General features: G+C 49.0%; 1 protein-coding gene and 1 long non-coding RNA gene across 3 annotated transcripts in view; both read left to right on the top strand.

Moving 5' to 3' along the window:
• Positions 1-8572: 8572 nt before the first annotated feature.
• LOC146822573 (uncharacterized) overlaps positions 8573-16813 on the top strand; it is a 120540-nt gene continuing 112299 nt past the window's right edge. For both annotated transcript variants that reach the window (XR_014963333.1, XR_014963332.1), the window contains exon 1: positions 8573-8722. This is a non-coding gene — a long non-coding RNA (uncharacterized LOC146822573). The remainder of the gene's footprint in view (positions 8723-16813) is intronic.
• Positions 8714-13682, top strand: MGAT1 (alpha-1,3-mannosyl-glycoprotein 2-beta-N-acetylglucosaminyltransferase). Its single transcript, XM_085613680.1, has 2 exons — positions 8714-10869; positions 13362-13682. Exon 1 carries the CDS (start codon positions 8928-8930, stop codon positions 10632-10634), a length of 1707 nt encoding a protein of 568 aa, XP_085469806.1. The 5' UTR covers positions 8714-8927; the 3' UTR covers positions 10635-10869; positions 13362-13682.

Here is a 16813-nt window from a genome sequence, read left to right as displayed (position 1 = left end):
GTTCCCCTGATTCCGGCGGTCTTGCAGAAGATCAAGAGGGAGGGATCCTTTGTGCTTCTCATTGCTCCGGGTTGGATGCGTCGCCCTTGGTATCCCCTGCTGTTGGAATTGGCTGTGTCTCCGGGGTGGGCCTTGCCATTCATTCCTTATCCTCTGATGGGTCCTCTTCTTCCTCTGCCTGTGTTCCGTTCCTTGGATCTGCGGGCCTGACTCTTGAGAGGGATTCATTGATGCTGAATGGTTGTTCGGTGGCTGTGGCTAAGGTCATTCAGCAATCCCGGAGGCCTTCTACTCTTAAATCATACGCAAGGCACTGGGATAATTTTGTTTCTTGGTGTCTGAGTCGCGAACTGTCGGTGGCTTCTTTGGACCCGGCTCGCATTCTGGATTTTTTAAATGATGGTTTTGTGTTGGGCTTGGCCATTTCGACTCTTCAGGCACAGTGGGCTACGATTCGGGCATTCCATATCCTCCCTTTGGTTTCTGTTTCACCGTTGGTTGCTAGACTTTTTAAGTCTCTCTCTTTCAAACGCCCCCGTCCTATCATGTGTCCTCCTCCTTGGGACCTACCTTTGGTTTTGCGTTCTTTACAGTTGGCTCCCTTCGAGCCGTTGGAGTCGGTGGACTTGAAGTTTTTAACGCTCAAGGTGGTGTTTCTGGTGGCGATTGCTTCTGCCAGACGTATGGGTGAATTGGGTGCCTTCCTTCGTTCTGCCCCATTCTTCTTGGTTTTGTCGGACCGTGTGATCTTGCGACCTCATCCTACATTTTTTCCTAAGGTGGATTCTTATTTTCACAGGTCTGCTGAAGTGGTTCTTCCGATTCTTTGTCCTGATCCTTCCTCGGCTGAGGAATCCCTTTTGCACCTCTTGGATGTTCGTCGTGCCTTATTGATCTATTTGTCACGCACTTCTTCCTTTTGCAAAGTGGACAACTTGTTTGTCAATTATGGTTTATCGCGTCAGGGCCTGAAACCCTCCCTCTCCACGATCAGTCGCTGGATTAAGGAGGCCATTATGTTGGCATATGATTCGGTTTCTGAGGTTCCCTCCCTTTCTGTTCAGGGGCGTTTCCCCCGATCTGTTGCTGTGTCTTGGGCTTCCTTCAAAGGGGTGTCCATGGAGGATGTTTGCAGGGCTGCTACTTGGTCTTCCCCTCATACATTCATGTCCCATTACCGCCTCCAGATTGGGGGTGGGGGTTCTGTTTCATTTGCATCTTCTGTTCTGACTGCGGGGGTGACTTGAGAGGTTCTCTTTGATTGCTGTACCTCTGTATATTAAATTACGTTTTTCACTGCACTGTTGGTGTGGTCTATTTCCTTACATGAAGCTGTTTGCTTTGGTATCGGCTCATATGTATTACTGTGGCGAGGAAGACTGGACGAGGAGGTAATGCCCCGGTTACTTACCGGTAATCTTCATTACTCCGAGTCCAAGTCTTCCTCGCCACAGTATAGTTTCCCTTCCCTCCCGGCCCTGGTGTTGGCTTCATGTCTGCGGCTTGGTTATCAGATCGTGCTGGCTTGTTTGTATCCTTTTATGGGATTGGCTGAAGCCACTGGGGGCCATATTGGAGGAGGGAGGGGAGACTAGAGCGCTGCTTTTTAGGTCTCGCTGGAGCCAGCGCTTTAGCGCTGCTCTCGCGAGAGCTTTTGTAAAAGGGGGATCTGGAAGTGCAAACTAGTGCTTTCAGGCCTCCAAATACAGTGCATGTGCGCCGGGCGCGCGCACCATTTGGCAGCCTGAAAGCACTAGTTTGCACTTTCAAATCCCCCCCCCTCCCCTTTACAAACAAAAGCTCATTTCGCTTCCGCTTTGATGAGAACATCAAAGGGGCCACGAAATTGCTCACCATTTGCCACTCCCTCCCTCCCTTATCCCACTTCCCTCACAATGGCGACAGCTTGTTTAATCTCTACGTTTTGTCCCCCAACGTTTTTTCTCTCGGACTATGGCTCCCTTTTGCTTGCTCTCTTCAGCGCTCTTTTTTTTCTTGCTTTCTCTTTCCTAAAATCTCAATCACACAATCCTTTTAGTAGCGGGCAAAGCAACACAATCATTCTCATAGTGAATTAAGGGTAGGAAAAATAGCGAAATCGTTTATTTGTGAAGTATGCATAATTTATATTTAAAAAATACACGTATTAAGTGGAACACACTTCCCCAGTCGTCTGCCATACACATAAACCAGAAAGCCGTATAAACCTGGTGCTACTAGCGTTTGGACACCTGCAAGGACTTAGGAACTTTATACATCGATGAATAATTAAATGGCGCATGACCACATTTGAAGATTATAAAATGCTGACGGCAGCCCAAAGCGAAGAGTCGATTAGGAGTGGACTTCGTGACTGACGAGGTTGTCAAATAATTAAGTAGGACAAACTATGGCTGCAGCTCATCTCTCAGTGGAATAAAACCGGAAATGTTGAATGGTTTCACCCAGTGCCATGGTCACATACAAATTGCTCCTCTTTCTAAGTTTCCCATAGATTCTATGATTGTCAATCCTGAGTCCGACACAAACAGACTATTTTGTCTGGGTTTTACCTACTTGCAAATTCAACCAGGCATTACTACGAGAAAAATGCGGGGGAAACAGCTTGGATCGGAGCGGTGGAAAACATGGGATAAAACCAAACCTGCATACGATAAAACCAAACCTGCATCCTATTTCTCATCCTGACCTATGAAACTCAGAAGTATGAGGTAAAACCACGTGTGCCGAAAAACTGAGGGGCATATTATCAAGCACGGCGTTAACATTATCGCCGCTTTAGCGGCAGACCTGCCGCTAAAGCGGCGATAATGGGCTTGATAATATGCCGCAGAGAATTCCAATAGAAGCCCAGGTTCACACCAGAACATGGACTTCTATTGGAATTCTCAAGGGCATATTATCAAGCCCATTATCGCCGCTTTAGCGGCAGTTTTCTGCCGCTAAAACGGCGATAATTTTAACGCCGTTTCTTAATAATATGCCCCTAAGAGAATTAATAGGAGACCTCCAAACAAGACCACCGCGTTACTCACATGTTATATGCAGGTGACCTAAGTTTGTTGGCTATGACCCCTGCAAGCCTACAACGGCTCCTAGACACCCTCTCAATCTTCACTGAGTGGCACAAACTAGAAATTCTTTTATAAAAAACCAAAGTGGTGAAGTTCAGCAAGAAAACTAAAAGACCTGGTGCCTAGATGGTAAGAAGGGATCAAATAACCAGTCGAACCAAAATACAAATACTTCTGGATATCTTTCGACAAAAGAGGTACTTTCTCTGCACACATGGATAAAATGAAATCCAAAAAGCTACCTCCCTAACTTTTGGCTGTAACACCCTGTCGAAATCCTTACAAGAATAAATGTTGGGGCCTCTCCACAAGGCCATAGCAGGAAAGCTACTCTCATCTATCTTTTATAGCTGCGAACTATTGGTAGGAACAAAGGTGGCAACGCTGCTCGGCCTGCTTATTGCTAAACATATCGGGCTGTATACAAATCGCCAAACTATACATTGCAGGCCCAACTACGCCTAGAGCTAGGCTTGAAAAATGAATCAATTGCCATAAACTGCTCTTTCTTAACAAGCATTTGCAATGCAATAGAGAGAGAGGATGTGTGCGCGAGGAGGGGGGGGGGCGGTACCATGTGGTGTCTCTCTGGGAGCAATGTGCCTGTGGCGATAGCGTGCGAAAGACTGTGCGCTGCAGGAGGGGCAACCAGAGGCGCGAATCTGTTTGATGTGTAGACGAGGGGTGTATGGCGTGTGAGGCGAGAGCTTGTGCTAGCCATAGGAACAACGTTTTTGTGTGTGGGTGAGCATGCGCGCTGAGCTGCAGAGTGGCCCCATGATATTGATAACTTGTTTTATTTTGCAAGTGGAGCCTTGCTTTCCTGCAGCCTGGACATTTCAGAATAGCATCGCTTTCCGTCCCTAACCCCTCGCAGCTTATTTATTTGTTGGTTTGTGAGATGAGGAAGATGATCTATCTGATGCTTTTCTTTTCACATTCTTGCCGATCTTCCTGCGTGTTTTCCTTCTTTCAGGGGGAGACCGGGGAGAGGGCTTTTCCTAATGGAAAGAATGCAGGGCGTGTGACTGAAGAATGTTTTGTTCTGAGCTAGTTAAGGTGCTATAATGGACGTTTCTTCCAATGTTTTAATGCAGTGTCCGTACCTGGGTCAAATTATTTATTAGGCCTAATTACTTTCACATTCGGCCATTGCTTGTTATACACTTGTTTTGTTTTCTTCTCTTTCGTAGTTAGGGAAATGTGATGGTGAAAGGCAGCACGAGTACATTTAAAGTGTAACATTTGCTTGAGTTTTCGTCTGTCCTTGTGCTTTCATTTCGCACCCTCTTTTATTTGTTTGCAAAGCGCTCTGATACCCACGGGTCTCGCCAGCGCTATATAAAGCTTTATAAATAAAAACTCGGGCGCACTTCAAATTACAAGAACGGGTCTGTTTCTGGCCAGTCCCGATCACTGACCCCTTGGAAACACTCTCTGCTCACTCCCAGCTCAGCACATCCAGCTCTTCCCTCAGTCCACAGCACAGAGAAGCCGATTTAAAGGGGGCGCCGTTTTTCACAGAAATTGCGTGCACTTCGCCCCGGAATCAGACTTGACACCAAGATAACAGGCCACAGACATGCCTCATAGCTGAAAATAAAATAAATGCAAGTCCAGTCTGGTCAGTAGATAAAGCTCTCTACCAGGTTTTATTGTTGTAGCCCTCTCCATGGATGTTTCACGGGAGCCATTTCAATCAAATGCTAGATGTGTACTCTGTTTTCAGCTGCAAGAATTTCCCTGAAACATGAGCCTAAACGTCTGACTGTTGCATGTGGGCACTGATAGGGCTGATAAGGAAGAGTGATTATGGCAATAAAGGAGGCCTGTGCGAATTCTGTAGCCTTCACTGCTTGTGAATAAGCACATTATATGCGTGCTCTCCCCGTTACTTTTGAAAATGTATCCATGTGTTAAGATGTCTGAAATGGCCGCAAGGAAGCTCTACAAATAGTGCTCCGGAGTAGCACTAATTTCTGTTATTTATTAACAAAATAAACAGATACACATTTGTGTAGCACCCAAGTCAGATTTCTAAGAAACTACCGTTGTGAAACCAACACACCAAGAGCCCCACTGTTCGTTCTCTTGAACCATCAGACTGACACATCTGAAGCACTGTCCATAGCACACTGACACACACACACTCACTGCACCCCGCACTGAATCCTACTTCTGCATACTTAATATACTTCTGCAAGTCATTCATACACTGGCACACTTTAAATCCGTATAGAAAGCAATGCATAGCATATTGTGGCAACTAGCTCATACACACATCCACTTGGCTTGCAGACACTACACCTCAACACCTTACTCCAACAAACGGCAAACAAATACAAATGCCTACGCCACCTAGAACCCAATGCAATGAAGAGTACACTTGGCTTTACCACACCCTCTAGATAGGTCTGAGCTCTTAAAAGCTCTTTTCTAGTCTTATAAAGTCTTTTAGGTACATCTAGGCTAAACATACATGTCACCATTTGGGGTGCATCTGCGGTTAAAATCTACTGTGACACCTCACCTATTGATCATTTTTGCTATTAACTATCATGTGGCACTTTATATACTCTTGAAATATCACCAGTCCCAAAAATCTGCATAAGTGACAAGTCAAATAGGCATAATTTCTAATTATGCCCTTTTGGCTGGTGCTATCATCTCACCACACCAAGTTCCCAGTCCTATTTACTTTCCATTCTGCAGAGGTCTGGTAAAAATAGTGCAATTTGTTAAGTATTACATCCCATAATGTTTGTGTAAGTTACCAGATCTTTAGCTGCCACGAAACACTTAACCATAGTATGGTCCTCCAGAATAAGGTCAAGACACACAACCAACCACAACCAACCACAACCAACCACACACACACAACCACACACACAACCACACACACAACCACGCACACAACCACGCACACAACCACGCACACAACCACACACAACCACACACACACCCACACCCACCCAACCACACACACACACAACCACAATCACACACACAACCAAACACACACACAACCACACACACACACACAACCACACACACAATCTTAAACACAACCTCAAACACACACACAACCACACACACAACCACACACACACAAACAACCACACAACAACACACACACAATCACACAAAAAAACACACAACCCACAAACTAACACACAACACACACACAACAACACACACACAACCAAGCACACAACCACGCACACAACCATGCACACAACCATACATACAACCACACACACAAACACACACACTCAATCAACCACACACACTCACACAACCACACATACACAACACATACACACACAACCACACACAACCACACACACAACCAACCACACAACCAACCACAACCACACACACAACCACACACACAACCACACACACAACCACACACATAACCAACCACACAACCACACACACACAACCATACACAACCAATCACACACAACCACAACACAACCACAACCACACCCCCAACCACACCCCCAACCACACCCAACCACACACAACCACACATACACACAACCACACATACACACAACCACACACACACAACCACACACACACAACCACACACACACAACCACACACGCACACAACCACACACACACAACCACACACGCACACAACCACACACACACTCACAACCACACACAACCACACACACACACACAACCATACACACACAACCACATAACCACACACACAACCACACACAACCACACACAACCACACATGCACAAAACCACACACACACACACCCACACACACACACACAACCACAAACAATTTTTTGGGCTGTCAGCATAAATAGGCTGTCACCAAACACGATGAACACCTCAGGAAAGTTTAGGAAGTCACCCTCAACTTTGAAACCACTTGCTGTTGCAGAGTGTGTGCTGTACACATAGCAATACCTTGACACAGCGGACTGTTGCAAGGAATGCTTTGAGCCTCGGAGGCTGACAGACTTCAGCCTGTGCATTAGTTCACCCCGACTTGGCGCTGCATGTAAACAGGGTGCCCACTGTCCAGCATGAAATGAGACATTGTGATCGGGGCTGGAGATGCTATTTAGCAATCTGCTTAGAACACTGTGTTTCATTTATGGCATTAAACATAAAGGAGCACTGGCAACGCTGATAAACTGGATTTCATTTTGAGTAGTGACTAAAACTTTTAAAAAACCTTCAGTACTGAAACAAGTGCAATAGGTCTTGCATTCGCAAAAGTTTAAGCTATTAGCATTGTTCATGACAATGCCTTTTTATCTATTTTATAAAACAAACACATAAATAAATGTCATTATCATTTACAATGCCAATAGCTAATGTTGCATTATTATTAGCAATGCCAACTGCTCACACTTTTATAATGCGAGACCTATTGCATTGCAAATGCTTGTTTTATTTACTTGGAGTTCTGTGTGGAGCCGGAGGCTCATATGTATTACTGTGGCGAGGAAGACTAGGACTCGGAGTAATGAAGATTACCGGTAAGTAACCGGGGCATTCCCTGATTTTCTTTCAAGATCTCACGTTTTCCTGTTCTAAAAAGTTGGTAAGCATGAGTCCAGGGCTTTAAGTGGGCCGGGTCGCACCGGGTCTGAGCACCGGCAGTGTTTTTCAGGGGCCCTCGAAACGGGTCTCTATCGGGCTCTGTTTTGTGCCCTGGCACAGGTGGTCCAGGAAGGGAAAGCCTTTAAAGGGAGTCATTTTCAGCAACATTGTCGTGGTGTTACCAGGGCTTTAAGTTTAAGTTCTTTCAATATTATATACAAGCCATAGTTGCTGCTTATTTATCTTGTGCAACTAGCAACCATTGACAAAGCCAATAGCCCTGACTTGTAGGTATGACGTGACTTGTATCATATATCTGGACGCAATGACAGGAACAGCAAAATACAAGTCGGGCGGCACACTGTGCTAAACACAGATTTTTAGTTTACGTGTTTTTAAGTACGCCCTTAATTACTTTGACCACGCCCCTTTGAGAGACCCCCCAGTTTTTTCATCCCACTTAAAGCCCTGCATGAGTCAGTTACATGCAGAGCACGGTGAACAAATGATGCAATATAAAAATGGAGTAAACAATTGCACGGATGGGTTTGGCATTCTCAGGTGTGTGTAAACATGACCTTTGACCTGGATCCTGAAAATGAGCCAGGCGGACACAGATAACGGGCAGCAGCAGTTGTACAGCATCAACGGCAACTGACAGCTCTTCTTGTAGTGACCGAGGAGTGCACATGCGTAGTAGACATGAGCTTGTCTGCGCAAGCCCGGAGGTGAGGTATCTTCTACTATGCATGCTTTTAGTGTAACGTTCTACTACGCATGCTCAGTACGGAGATTTTGCAGCGAAGCACATGGTATAACCGCAATCTGTCGGAGACGGCTCTTCTAATAGTGTCCAAGGACTGCACATGCGCAGCAGAAAAGAGCTTGGCTGCGCATGCTCAGAGCAGCAGTTTCCTGTACTGCGCATGTACGGAGTACGGAGGCCACGCGGAGAAACAGCTGTGCTAATACTATCGGAGACTGCCCCGCACAAAGAGCTGCTGTGACACTGAACTACCATACCCGTCATGCACTGCGAGCCGCCAAGGAGGAGACAAGAGCAGCCAGGTGAAGGGAGGGAAGGACGAGGGGGGAAGGGAGGGGGTGTCCCTCTGCCCCTGCCACAGACTGGCCTCTTCCTTCGCTCAAACCTGCCGCAGAGCGCCGCGTTTGCTGGTTGTTGTGTGCAGGGGAGATCCACGGCTGTGGCCCCTTGACCCTGTGAGGCACCAGGAAGGTGAGGTGAGGCCGAGTCGTAGGTGCAAAGGATGCGATGAAGATGAGCAGGGTCCTTCGGGGCGCGGTGCTCCTCGTGGCCTGGAGCGCCCCGCTGCTCCTCTTCCTCTGGACCAGGCCGGGGTCTCATGAACATGGTGCCCTAACCAACGAGCTGATGAGATTGGCCGAGGACGCTGAGACCGAGCTGGCACGCCAGAAGAGCCTGCTGCAGCAAATCCATGATCACAGTGCTGTGTGGAGCCAGCAGCGTGAAACACCTGGCACTGCCAGGGCACCCGCTGTCAACGAAGGCGCCAAGATACCACAGCGTGAAACACCTGGCACTGCCAGGGCACCAGCTGCCAACGAAGACGCCAAGATACCACAGCGTGAAACACCTGGCACTGCCAGGGCACCCGCTGCCAACGAAGACGCCAAGATACCACAGCGTGAAACACCTGGACCTGCCAGGGCACCCGCTGCCAACGAAGGCGCCAAGATACCACAGCGTGAAACACCTGGCACTGCCAGGGCACCCGCTGCCAACGAAGGCGCCAAGATACCACAGCGTGAAACACCTGGCACTGCCAGGGCACCAGCTGCCAACGAAGACGCCAAGATACCACAGCGTGAAACACCTGGCACTGCCAGGGCACCAGCTGCCGCGCTGCCTCAGGCGGCCAACAAAGGCGCAGTCCCAGGCCCTACCAAGATACCACAGAGGCCTGAAAACGCTGTCACTCCAGTGCTGGTCATTGCTTGTGACCGGAGCACAGTTCGGCGCTGCCTGGATAAGCTGATCCAGCACCGGCCCTCCAAGGAACTATTCCCTATCATTGTCAGCCAGGACTGTGGCCATGAGGAGACGGCAGGGGTTATCGCAGGCTATGGTGATTCTGTCACACACATAAAGCAGCCTGACCTGGCAGACCTCCACGTCCCGTCCGACCACCGCAAATTTCAAGGCTATTACAAGATTGCCAGACACTATCGCTGGGCACTCAGTCAGGTCTTCCGCACCTTCAGTTACCGGGCAGCTATTGTAGTGGAGGATGACCTGGAGGTAGCGCCAGACTTCTTTGAGTATTTCTCAGCCACCTTCCCGCTGTTGCGTGATGACAGCAGCCTCTGGTGTGTGTCCGCCTGGAATGACAATGGGAAAGAGCAGATGGTGGACAGCAAGCACCCAGAGGCTCTTTACCGCACAGACTTCTTCCCAGGCCTCGGCTGGCTGCTGCTAGCTGACCTCTGGGAAGAGTTGGAGCCAAAATGGCCCAAGGCTTTCTGGGATGACTGGATGCGCCACCCAGACCAGCGAAAGGAGCGGGCCTGCATCCGTCCAGAGGTTTCCCGTACCATGACCTTTGGGCGCAAAGGGGTCAGCCATGGTCAGTTCTTTGACCAGTATCTGAAGTTCATAAAGCTGAATGACTACTACGTGCCTTTCAAAGAACAAGACCTTTCCTACCTCAAGAAGGAGAACTTTGAATGGACCTTCCTGGCAGAGGTATATGATGCCCCCGAGGTTCGCGTGGAAGTGCTGCTTGGAAACCAACGCAAGGAGCTGGGGGCAGTCCGGGTGCAGTACTCTAATCGTGATACCTTCAAGGCTTTTGCCAAGGCCCTTGGTGTCATGGATGACCTCAAGTCTGGCGTGCCGAGGGCCGGCTACCGCGGCATCGTCGGCTTCCTCTTTCGTGGCCGCCGGGTCTTCCTGGCACCTCGTCGTGACTGGGCAGGTTATGACCCAACCTGGAGCTAACATCTCCCAAGTGTGATGCAAGACTCTGCACTGGAGGCTGAGCTACAATCATGTCCTCTTCAGGACTGAGTGGCATTCGAGTGCTTTGTGGGGAGGGGGTGTTTGAGGGAAGAATCGTAGCACTTGTTATAGGGGATAGGAAGGGGTTCTGGAATTTGAGGTGGCAGTTCAACTAATGTTCCAGGTTTGTGAATGGTTAGATGGAAATGCACCACTATCGCTATTCCATTACAGGGTAAAACAAGCATTTGCAATGCAATAGGTCTCGCATTTACGTGAGTTTGAGCTATTGACATTGCAAATGACAATGCCTTTTATTTTTGTTTCCGTTTAAAAAAAAAAAAAAGGCATTGTTATTTACAATGCCAATAACTTAAACTCACGTAAATGCGAGTGTCACCTCTCATAGGCAGCATGAGACGCACGGCAGTAGGGCTGAGCGAAGCAAAAGATGCACATACGTAAGCACAGCATTTAGTTTACATCTGTAGTAATTGAACATAAAATGCAGAATGTGGCCAGAACATTATACTTTACCTTGAAAGCTTTCTAAAAATATATTATTATTATTATATTAATAATAATAGAACTTACTTTTCCACACATCGTGCATTCACCTGCCCGCTTCAGTGCACCGGGCATTCCACAGAGGATCTCAGCTGACAAATGTCGGCCGACATGAATGCTCTCTGAAGCCTTATATACAAAGAGCTTGGTAAAACAGTCTGATTTTGCTCCCGCAGATTGTGTCTGTGTAACTCGAACAATTTTCTGATACAGGATTCCCAAAGTACCCCAGAAATAATTTTCATCTAGTTGGTGAACTTAATTTATGAATCATTGTGGCACACATGCATTATGACATGTTAGTTTCTTATTCCCTCATGAAATATGATGATGTTCGTTTACCATTTTCAGCCTGGAATTGAACTTACTCCTGCTACTGACAGTAGCAAATGTAAGTGTTTTCAGAATGGGAAAATAGATGGAATGGTTATGTGAATCAGTGCTTAATTTGAGGGTGGTTTCCGGTGCTCGGCATTGCACTTAATCATCAACACTAGCTGTCTTTCATGTGCACCAGTTAAGGACACAATCAATTACGGGGAGATCAAGTGATTTGCTCAGAATCACAGGATGTTGAGCCCACACTGAGACTCGAACCTGGTTCCCCATACGGTCTGGATATGAGAAAGTTATGTATTTACAACAAAGAAAGAATAGTCATTATGATCTGATCAGTTACAGAAGGGTATCACTAGGTGAGGTGCTAGGCTAGCCCTTCATTTGTTGCTGTGTGAACGGCTAAGCACACAGCGAGGCAAAGTCTTGGTTTTATATTACCGGTACTGACATTTGAATTGTTTTGCAATTATGTCACTGTGTTACTGTTTTTGTCTGCTGATCTTACTTTGATGTACAACTGAATTCAATTTTGTTTCAAAGAGAAACCCTCACACTGCGCTGTATCAAACCTTCCTTTTGACATCAACATCTCAGAAGAGAAGTTCATTCATTTGAAGACCTTCTCTGCAGACATGCCCGGCTGTCTCTGGTTGGACGGCGTGTTTTCACCACGCAACTGACAGAGCGTGAGAGCAGCTTTAGGCCAAGGCGATCTGCAGACTAGAGCCCTCCCAATAAAAGTAAGCGCAAAAAAAAGCACCTGGCCGTTTTTTTGTTTTAAAAGGAAGGCTTCTGAAATAATTTTCCTAACTCCACGCTTATATCAGCAGATGTACCCCAGGGCCTGAAGATTTGTCTGTTTGACCTCGAAAAGCGTGGTAAGCATGGAAGCCTGCACCATCGCTGCTTACTCCACGCCCTCACGTACATTTAAGTGTGCTTGCCTTATCAGGAACAAGCGGCCGTGCGGCCGCGAAAGTGAAAGTGAAAGTGATCGCGATCAAATATCTTCTGCATAACTGGTCTGTATGATACCACCAGCCAATAGGGAGAGCTGTGACGGGTGGATATAGATAGGCAATCAGAGGGAGGCAAGCAGACTGTACATTAAGTAGAAAAGGCAAATGATCACCAAATCAGCACACACACGCAGCAACACTTCTCTACATGATCCGCGAGAAAACTAACGTAACCAGTTAACGTGAATTCTCGCCATGTACAGTATCACCGAACCAAGAAATGGCAAGACCAGTGCATCCCGCTTCAGCCAGGGCAAGCTGTAAAGCATGGGATGATAGTCCCAATGTAGTACATGTACAGTTTTGCTGACAATAATAGCCCAACAACAAACTATTTTAAAAAGAATCATACTCGATTGGGAGTTTATGAAAAAGCTCATTTGTAAATGTGTCTCGAAACAAAGAACAACGCTGTCGAGCACAATATCATGGTACTATTAACTCGAACTGCCTACTAGAGAAGAGGGTGTTGTAAATTCTACACCCAACACAGAAAATCTCAACAAATCTAGTGGAAATGTCGTGGTTACACGAGGCAGCGCTGTAACACCTAGCTAGACAATAACAAGCAGGAAGGGGGTGGCAAATGGTGTGCACATTCGCGGCCGCTTTGATATCCTCAGTGGTCGCGCGGCTCACTGAGAACATCAAAGCGCCCGCGAAATGTACACGCAGGCTGCCAAATGGTGCGCGCGCCCGGCGCACATACACTGTAGTTGGGGGCCTGGAAAGCACTCGTTTGCACTTCCAAATCCCCGTTTTCAATAGCTCTCGCCAGAGCAGCGCTAAAGCGCTGGCTCAGGCGAGACCTAAAAAAGGGCAGATACGGTAGTCTTTGACTAGCAGATCAGAACCTCTTACCATTGGTTGTTACCCAAGTTGTTTCCTGTCTGTCCTGCTTGTTGTGGAGTGATAAGCCATGTTCAGGTGTCTGCTTGCACCCCACACTGAGGGTTTATCTGTGTGACAAAAAAGCTTGATGATTCTAAATAGTGGTGAGGTGGCCGAAGGATCAATAGGTTTGAGTCTTACTGCTCCGGTCCTTGGAAAAAAATGCAACACAATAGTTATTGAATTCTAGAGTTTATAGTTCACATGGTTTCCACCAAGTCAGATTGTACTTATGTGGATGACACTCAAATCTACCTCAAGGTGTCTTCCGCACACGATCTCTTTACTCGACTCTACTCTCAACTCCATCCACAACTGGATGTTAGCTCACCAACTCATTCTAAATCCCACCAAAACTGAATTCCTCCTCCTTTCGACCTCTCTCTCACCTCCTCCTGTTCAATCGCAGCTGAACCTGCTCAACGACAAAACCATCATTGTCGACAGCGCTAAATCTCTAGGTGTTATTCTTGACAAAAGACTCAACTTAATCTCCCACATCAACTCTATTGCCAAGAACGCATGGTACCAGTTGTGCCTTCTTTAGGGGATTTGTCGGTTCTTCCCGGAGAAAGACTTAAAAACCTTGGTACAATCGCTGGTTCTCTAAAGACTGGATTATTGCAATTCTCTTTTGACGGGCCTACCTAAATCCCACCTCTCCCCTCTCAAATCCATCCTCCATTCAGTAGCTCGCTTCTTTTCAGGGTCTAAACGAAGCGACCACATCACTCCTATCCTGTCCTCTCTTCGATGGCTTCCGATTGAGGCAAGATCTATTTACAAAACTGCCTGCATCACACACAAAGCCTTGCACACGTCCTCCCCTCGTTACCTAGCAAACAAATTGAAATTGTCCGGAGGCTCTCGACCCTCTCGTAATGCGGAAAAGCTTTTGCTTGAGCCCCCCATCTTCAAGCTCTCGACCCTCTCGTAATGCGGAAAAGCTTCTGCTTGAGCCCCCCATCTTCAAAAGGGAAAGGTCGATGGCGCAATCCTTCTCAGGCAATGCGGTGAGAATATGGAACTCACTTCCCCCATTGCTCCGTGCCACCTCCTCTACCCGGATCTTCAAAGCTGAACTCAAAACTCTTCTCTTCCAAAGACACTTTCAGAACGAATACTTTCATACTCCGGCCCCTCTTGGTAGTTTGCTCTTCGTTGTAAATTTGTATTTTTTCCTGTACATCCCACCCCTGTGTGCTGTGTTAGATTTTGTGTTTGTGTACCCTTCATTTTTAGTCTGTGTAATGTTATATTCTGTACCACTTTTCTCTTGTAACGTAACTAGCTCTATTGTAAAGCGCTCTGACACCTTTCCGCACTTTATAAAAATGCTCTAAATAAATAAATAAAAGGGGGGGAGCAGAGTGCAGAGGAGGGGAGAGCAGAGGGGCAGGAGGAGGGAGAGAAGGACGGGGTAGCAGAGGGAGAGGGGGGAGCAGAGGGACGGAGGAGGGAGAGAAGGACGGGGGAGCAAAGTGACGGAGGAGGGAGAGAAGGACGGGGGAGCAGAGGGACGGGGGAGCAGAGGGACGGGGGAGCAGGGAGAGGAGGGGGAGCAGCGGGACGGAGGAGGGAGAGAAGAAGGGGGGAGCAGAGAGAGAAGGGGGGAGCTGAGGGAGAGAAGGGGGAGCTGAGGGAGAGAAGGGGGGAGAGGAGGGGAAAGCAGAGGGAGAGGAGGGGGAAGCAGAGGGAGACGAGGGGAAGCAGAGGGGGAGCAGAGGGACGGAGGAGGGAGAGAAGGACGGGGGGAGCAGAGGGAGAGGAGGAGGAGCAGAGGGACAGGAGGGGTAGCAGAGGGAGAGGAGGGGGAGCAGAGGGAGAGGAGGGGGAGCAGAGGGAGAGGAGGAGAGAGAGAAGGACGGGGAGCAGATGGAGAGGGGGGAGCAGAGGGAGAGGAGAGGAGAGGGGAGCAGAGGGAGAGGAGAGGGGAGCAGAGGGAGAGGAGGGGGGAGCAGAGGGAGAGGAGGGGGAGCAGAGGGACGGAAGAGGGAGAGGAGGACGGGGAAGCAAAGAGATGGAGGAGGCAGAGAAGGAGGGGGAGAAGAGGGGCAGGAGGAAGGAGAGAATGATGCGGGGGGAGGGAACAGAGGGACGGAGGAGGGAGAGAAGGAAGCAGGGGAGGGAGAGAATGACGCATGGGGAGGGAGAGAATGACGCGGGGGAGGGAGCAGAGGGGGGAGCAGAGGGAGAGGAGGGGGGAGCAGAGGGACGGAGGAGGGAGAGAAGGACGGGGGAGCAAAGGGATGGAGGAGGGAGGGAAGGACCGGGGAGCAAAGGGAGAGGAGGGGGGAGCAGAGAGGCAGGAGGAGGGAGAGAAGGACGCGGGGGAGGGAGCAGAGGGACGGAGGAGGGAGAGAAGGACGGGAGAGCAGAGGGACAGGAGGAAGGAGAGAAGGACGCGGGGGAGGGAGCAGAGGGACGGAGGAGGGAGAGAAGGAAGGGGGAGGGAGAAGGCGGGGGAAGCAACGGGAGAGAAGGGAGAGAAGGACGGGGGAGCAGAGGGACAGGAGGAGGGAGAGAATGACAGGGGAGCAGAGAGCAGAGGGACAAGAGGAGGGAGAGAAGGACAGGGGGGAGGGAGCAGAGAGACAGAGGAGGGAGAGAATGACGGGGGAGCAGAGGGACAGAGGAGGGAGAGAATGACGGGGGAGCAGAGGGACAAAGGAGGGAGAGCAGGACGGGGGAGCAGAGAGCAGAGGGACGGAGGAGGGAGAGCAGGACGGGGTAGCAGAGGGACAGAGGAGGGAGAGCAGGACGGGAGAGCAGAGGGATGGAGGAGGGAGAGCAGGACGGGGTAGCAGAGAGCAGAGGGACTGAGGAGGGAGAGCAGGACGGGGGAGCAGAGGGAGGGGGGGCAGGAGGAGGATCAGGCCTTCAAATTGACCTCAAATCTCTTCTCTTACAAAGACACTTTCAGAACTAATTACCTCCTCGGTAGTCTTCCTCGCCACATGACTAACAAAGTGAGCTTCAGCTCCACACCATAACCCTCCAAAGCAAAAAAAGTCAGCCTCCCGTCCCTTCCCAATATGGTGGACCCATTACACCCTTGACCTCTATAAGAGGCGGGCCGGCCCAACCCACCAGCCTGTTTTTTTTTTAGTTCTGCGCACGATTACTCTCCAGATGCGTCTTCAGGTAAGTGGTTCCTGCTGTAGCGGGAGAATGGGCCCTTGGTTGGTGGTCCTGCGCTAGCGGACTCTGGGGCTTTTGGACCCCCCCCCCCCTTCCTTCCCCTGGTCTCTTTTGGGACCAGTTAGGCTCTGCCTTAGCGGGCCAGGGGTCAATAGGGTGGGTGGGCGGGGTGGTCCGGGGCTCTGCTGTATCTGATCTCTTCTGACCCCACGCCCTGCACTG

This window comes from Triturus cristatus, chromosome 6 (assembly GCF_964204655.1).
Source record: "Triturus cristatus chromosome 6, aTriCri1.1, whole genome shotgun sequence".
NCBI lineage: Eukaryota > Metazoa > Chordata > Amphibia > Caudata > Salamandridae > Triturus > Triturus cristatus.
Note: the sequence above shows the minus strand (reverse complement) of the source record. Positions and strands in the feature narration are given on the sequence as shown.

What these genes read in the sequence shown, in the direction of transcription:
- MGAT1 (XM_085613680.1), top strand. Translation starts at nt 8,928, where the DNA reads ATGAAGATGAGCAGGGTCCTTCGGGGCGCGGTGCTCCTCGTGGCCTGG.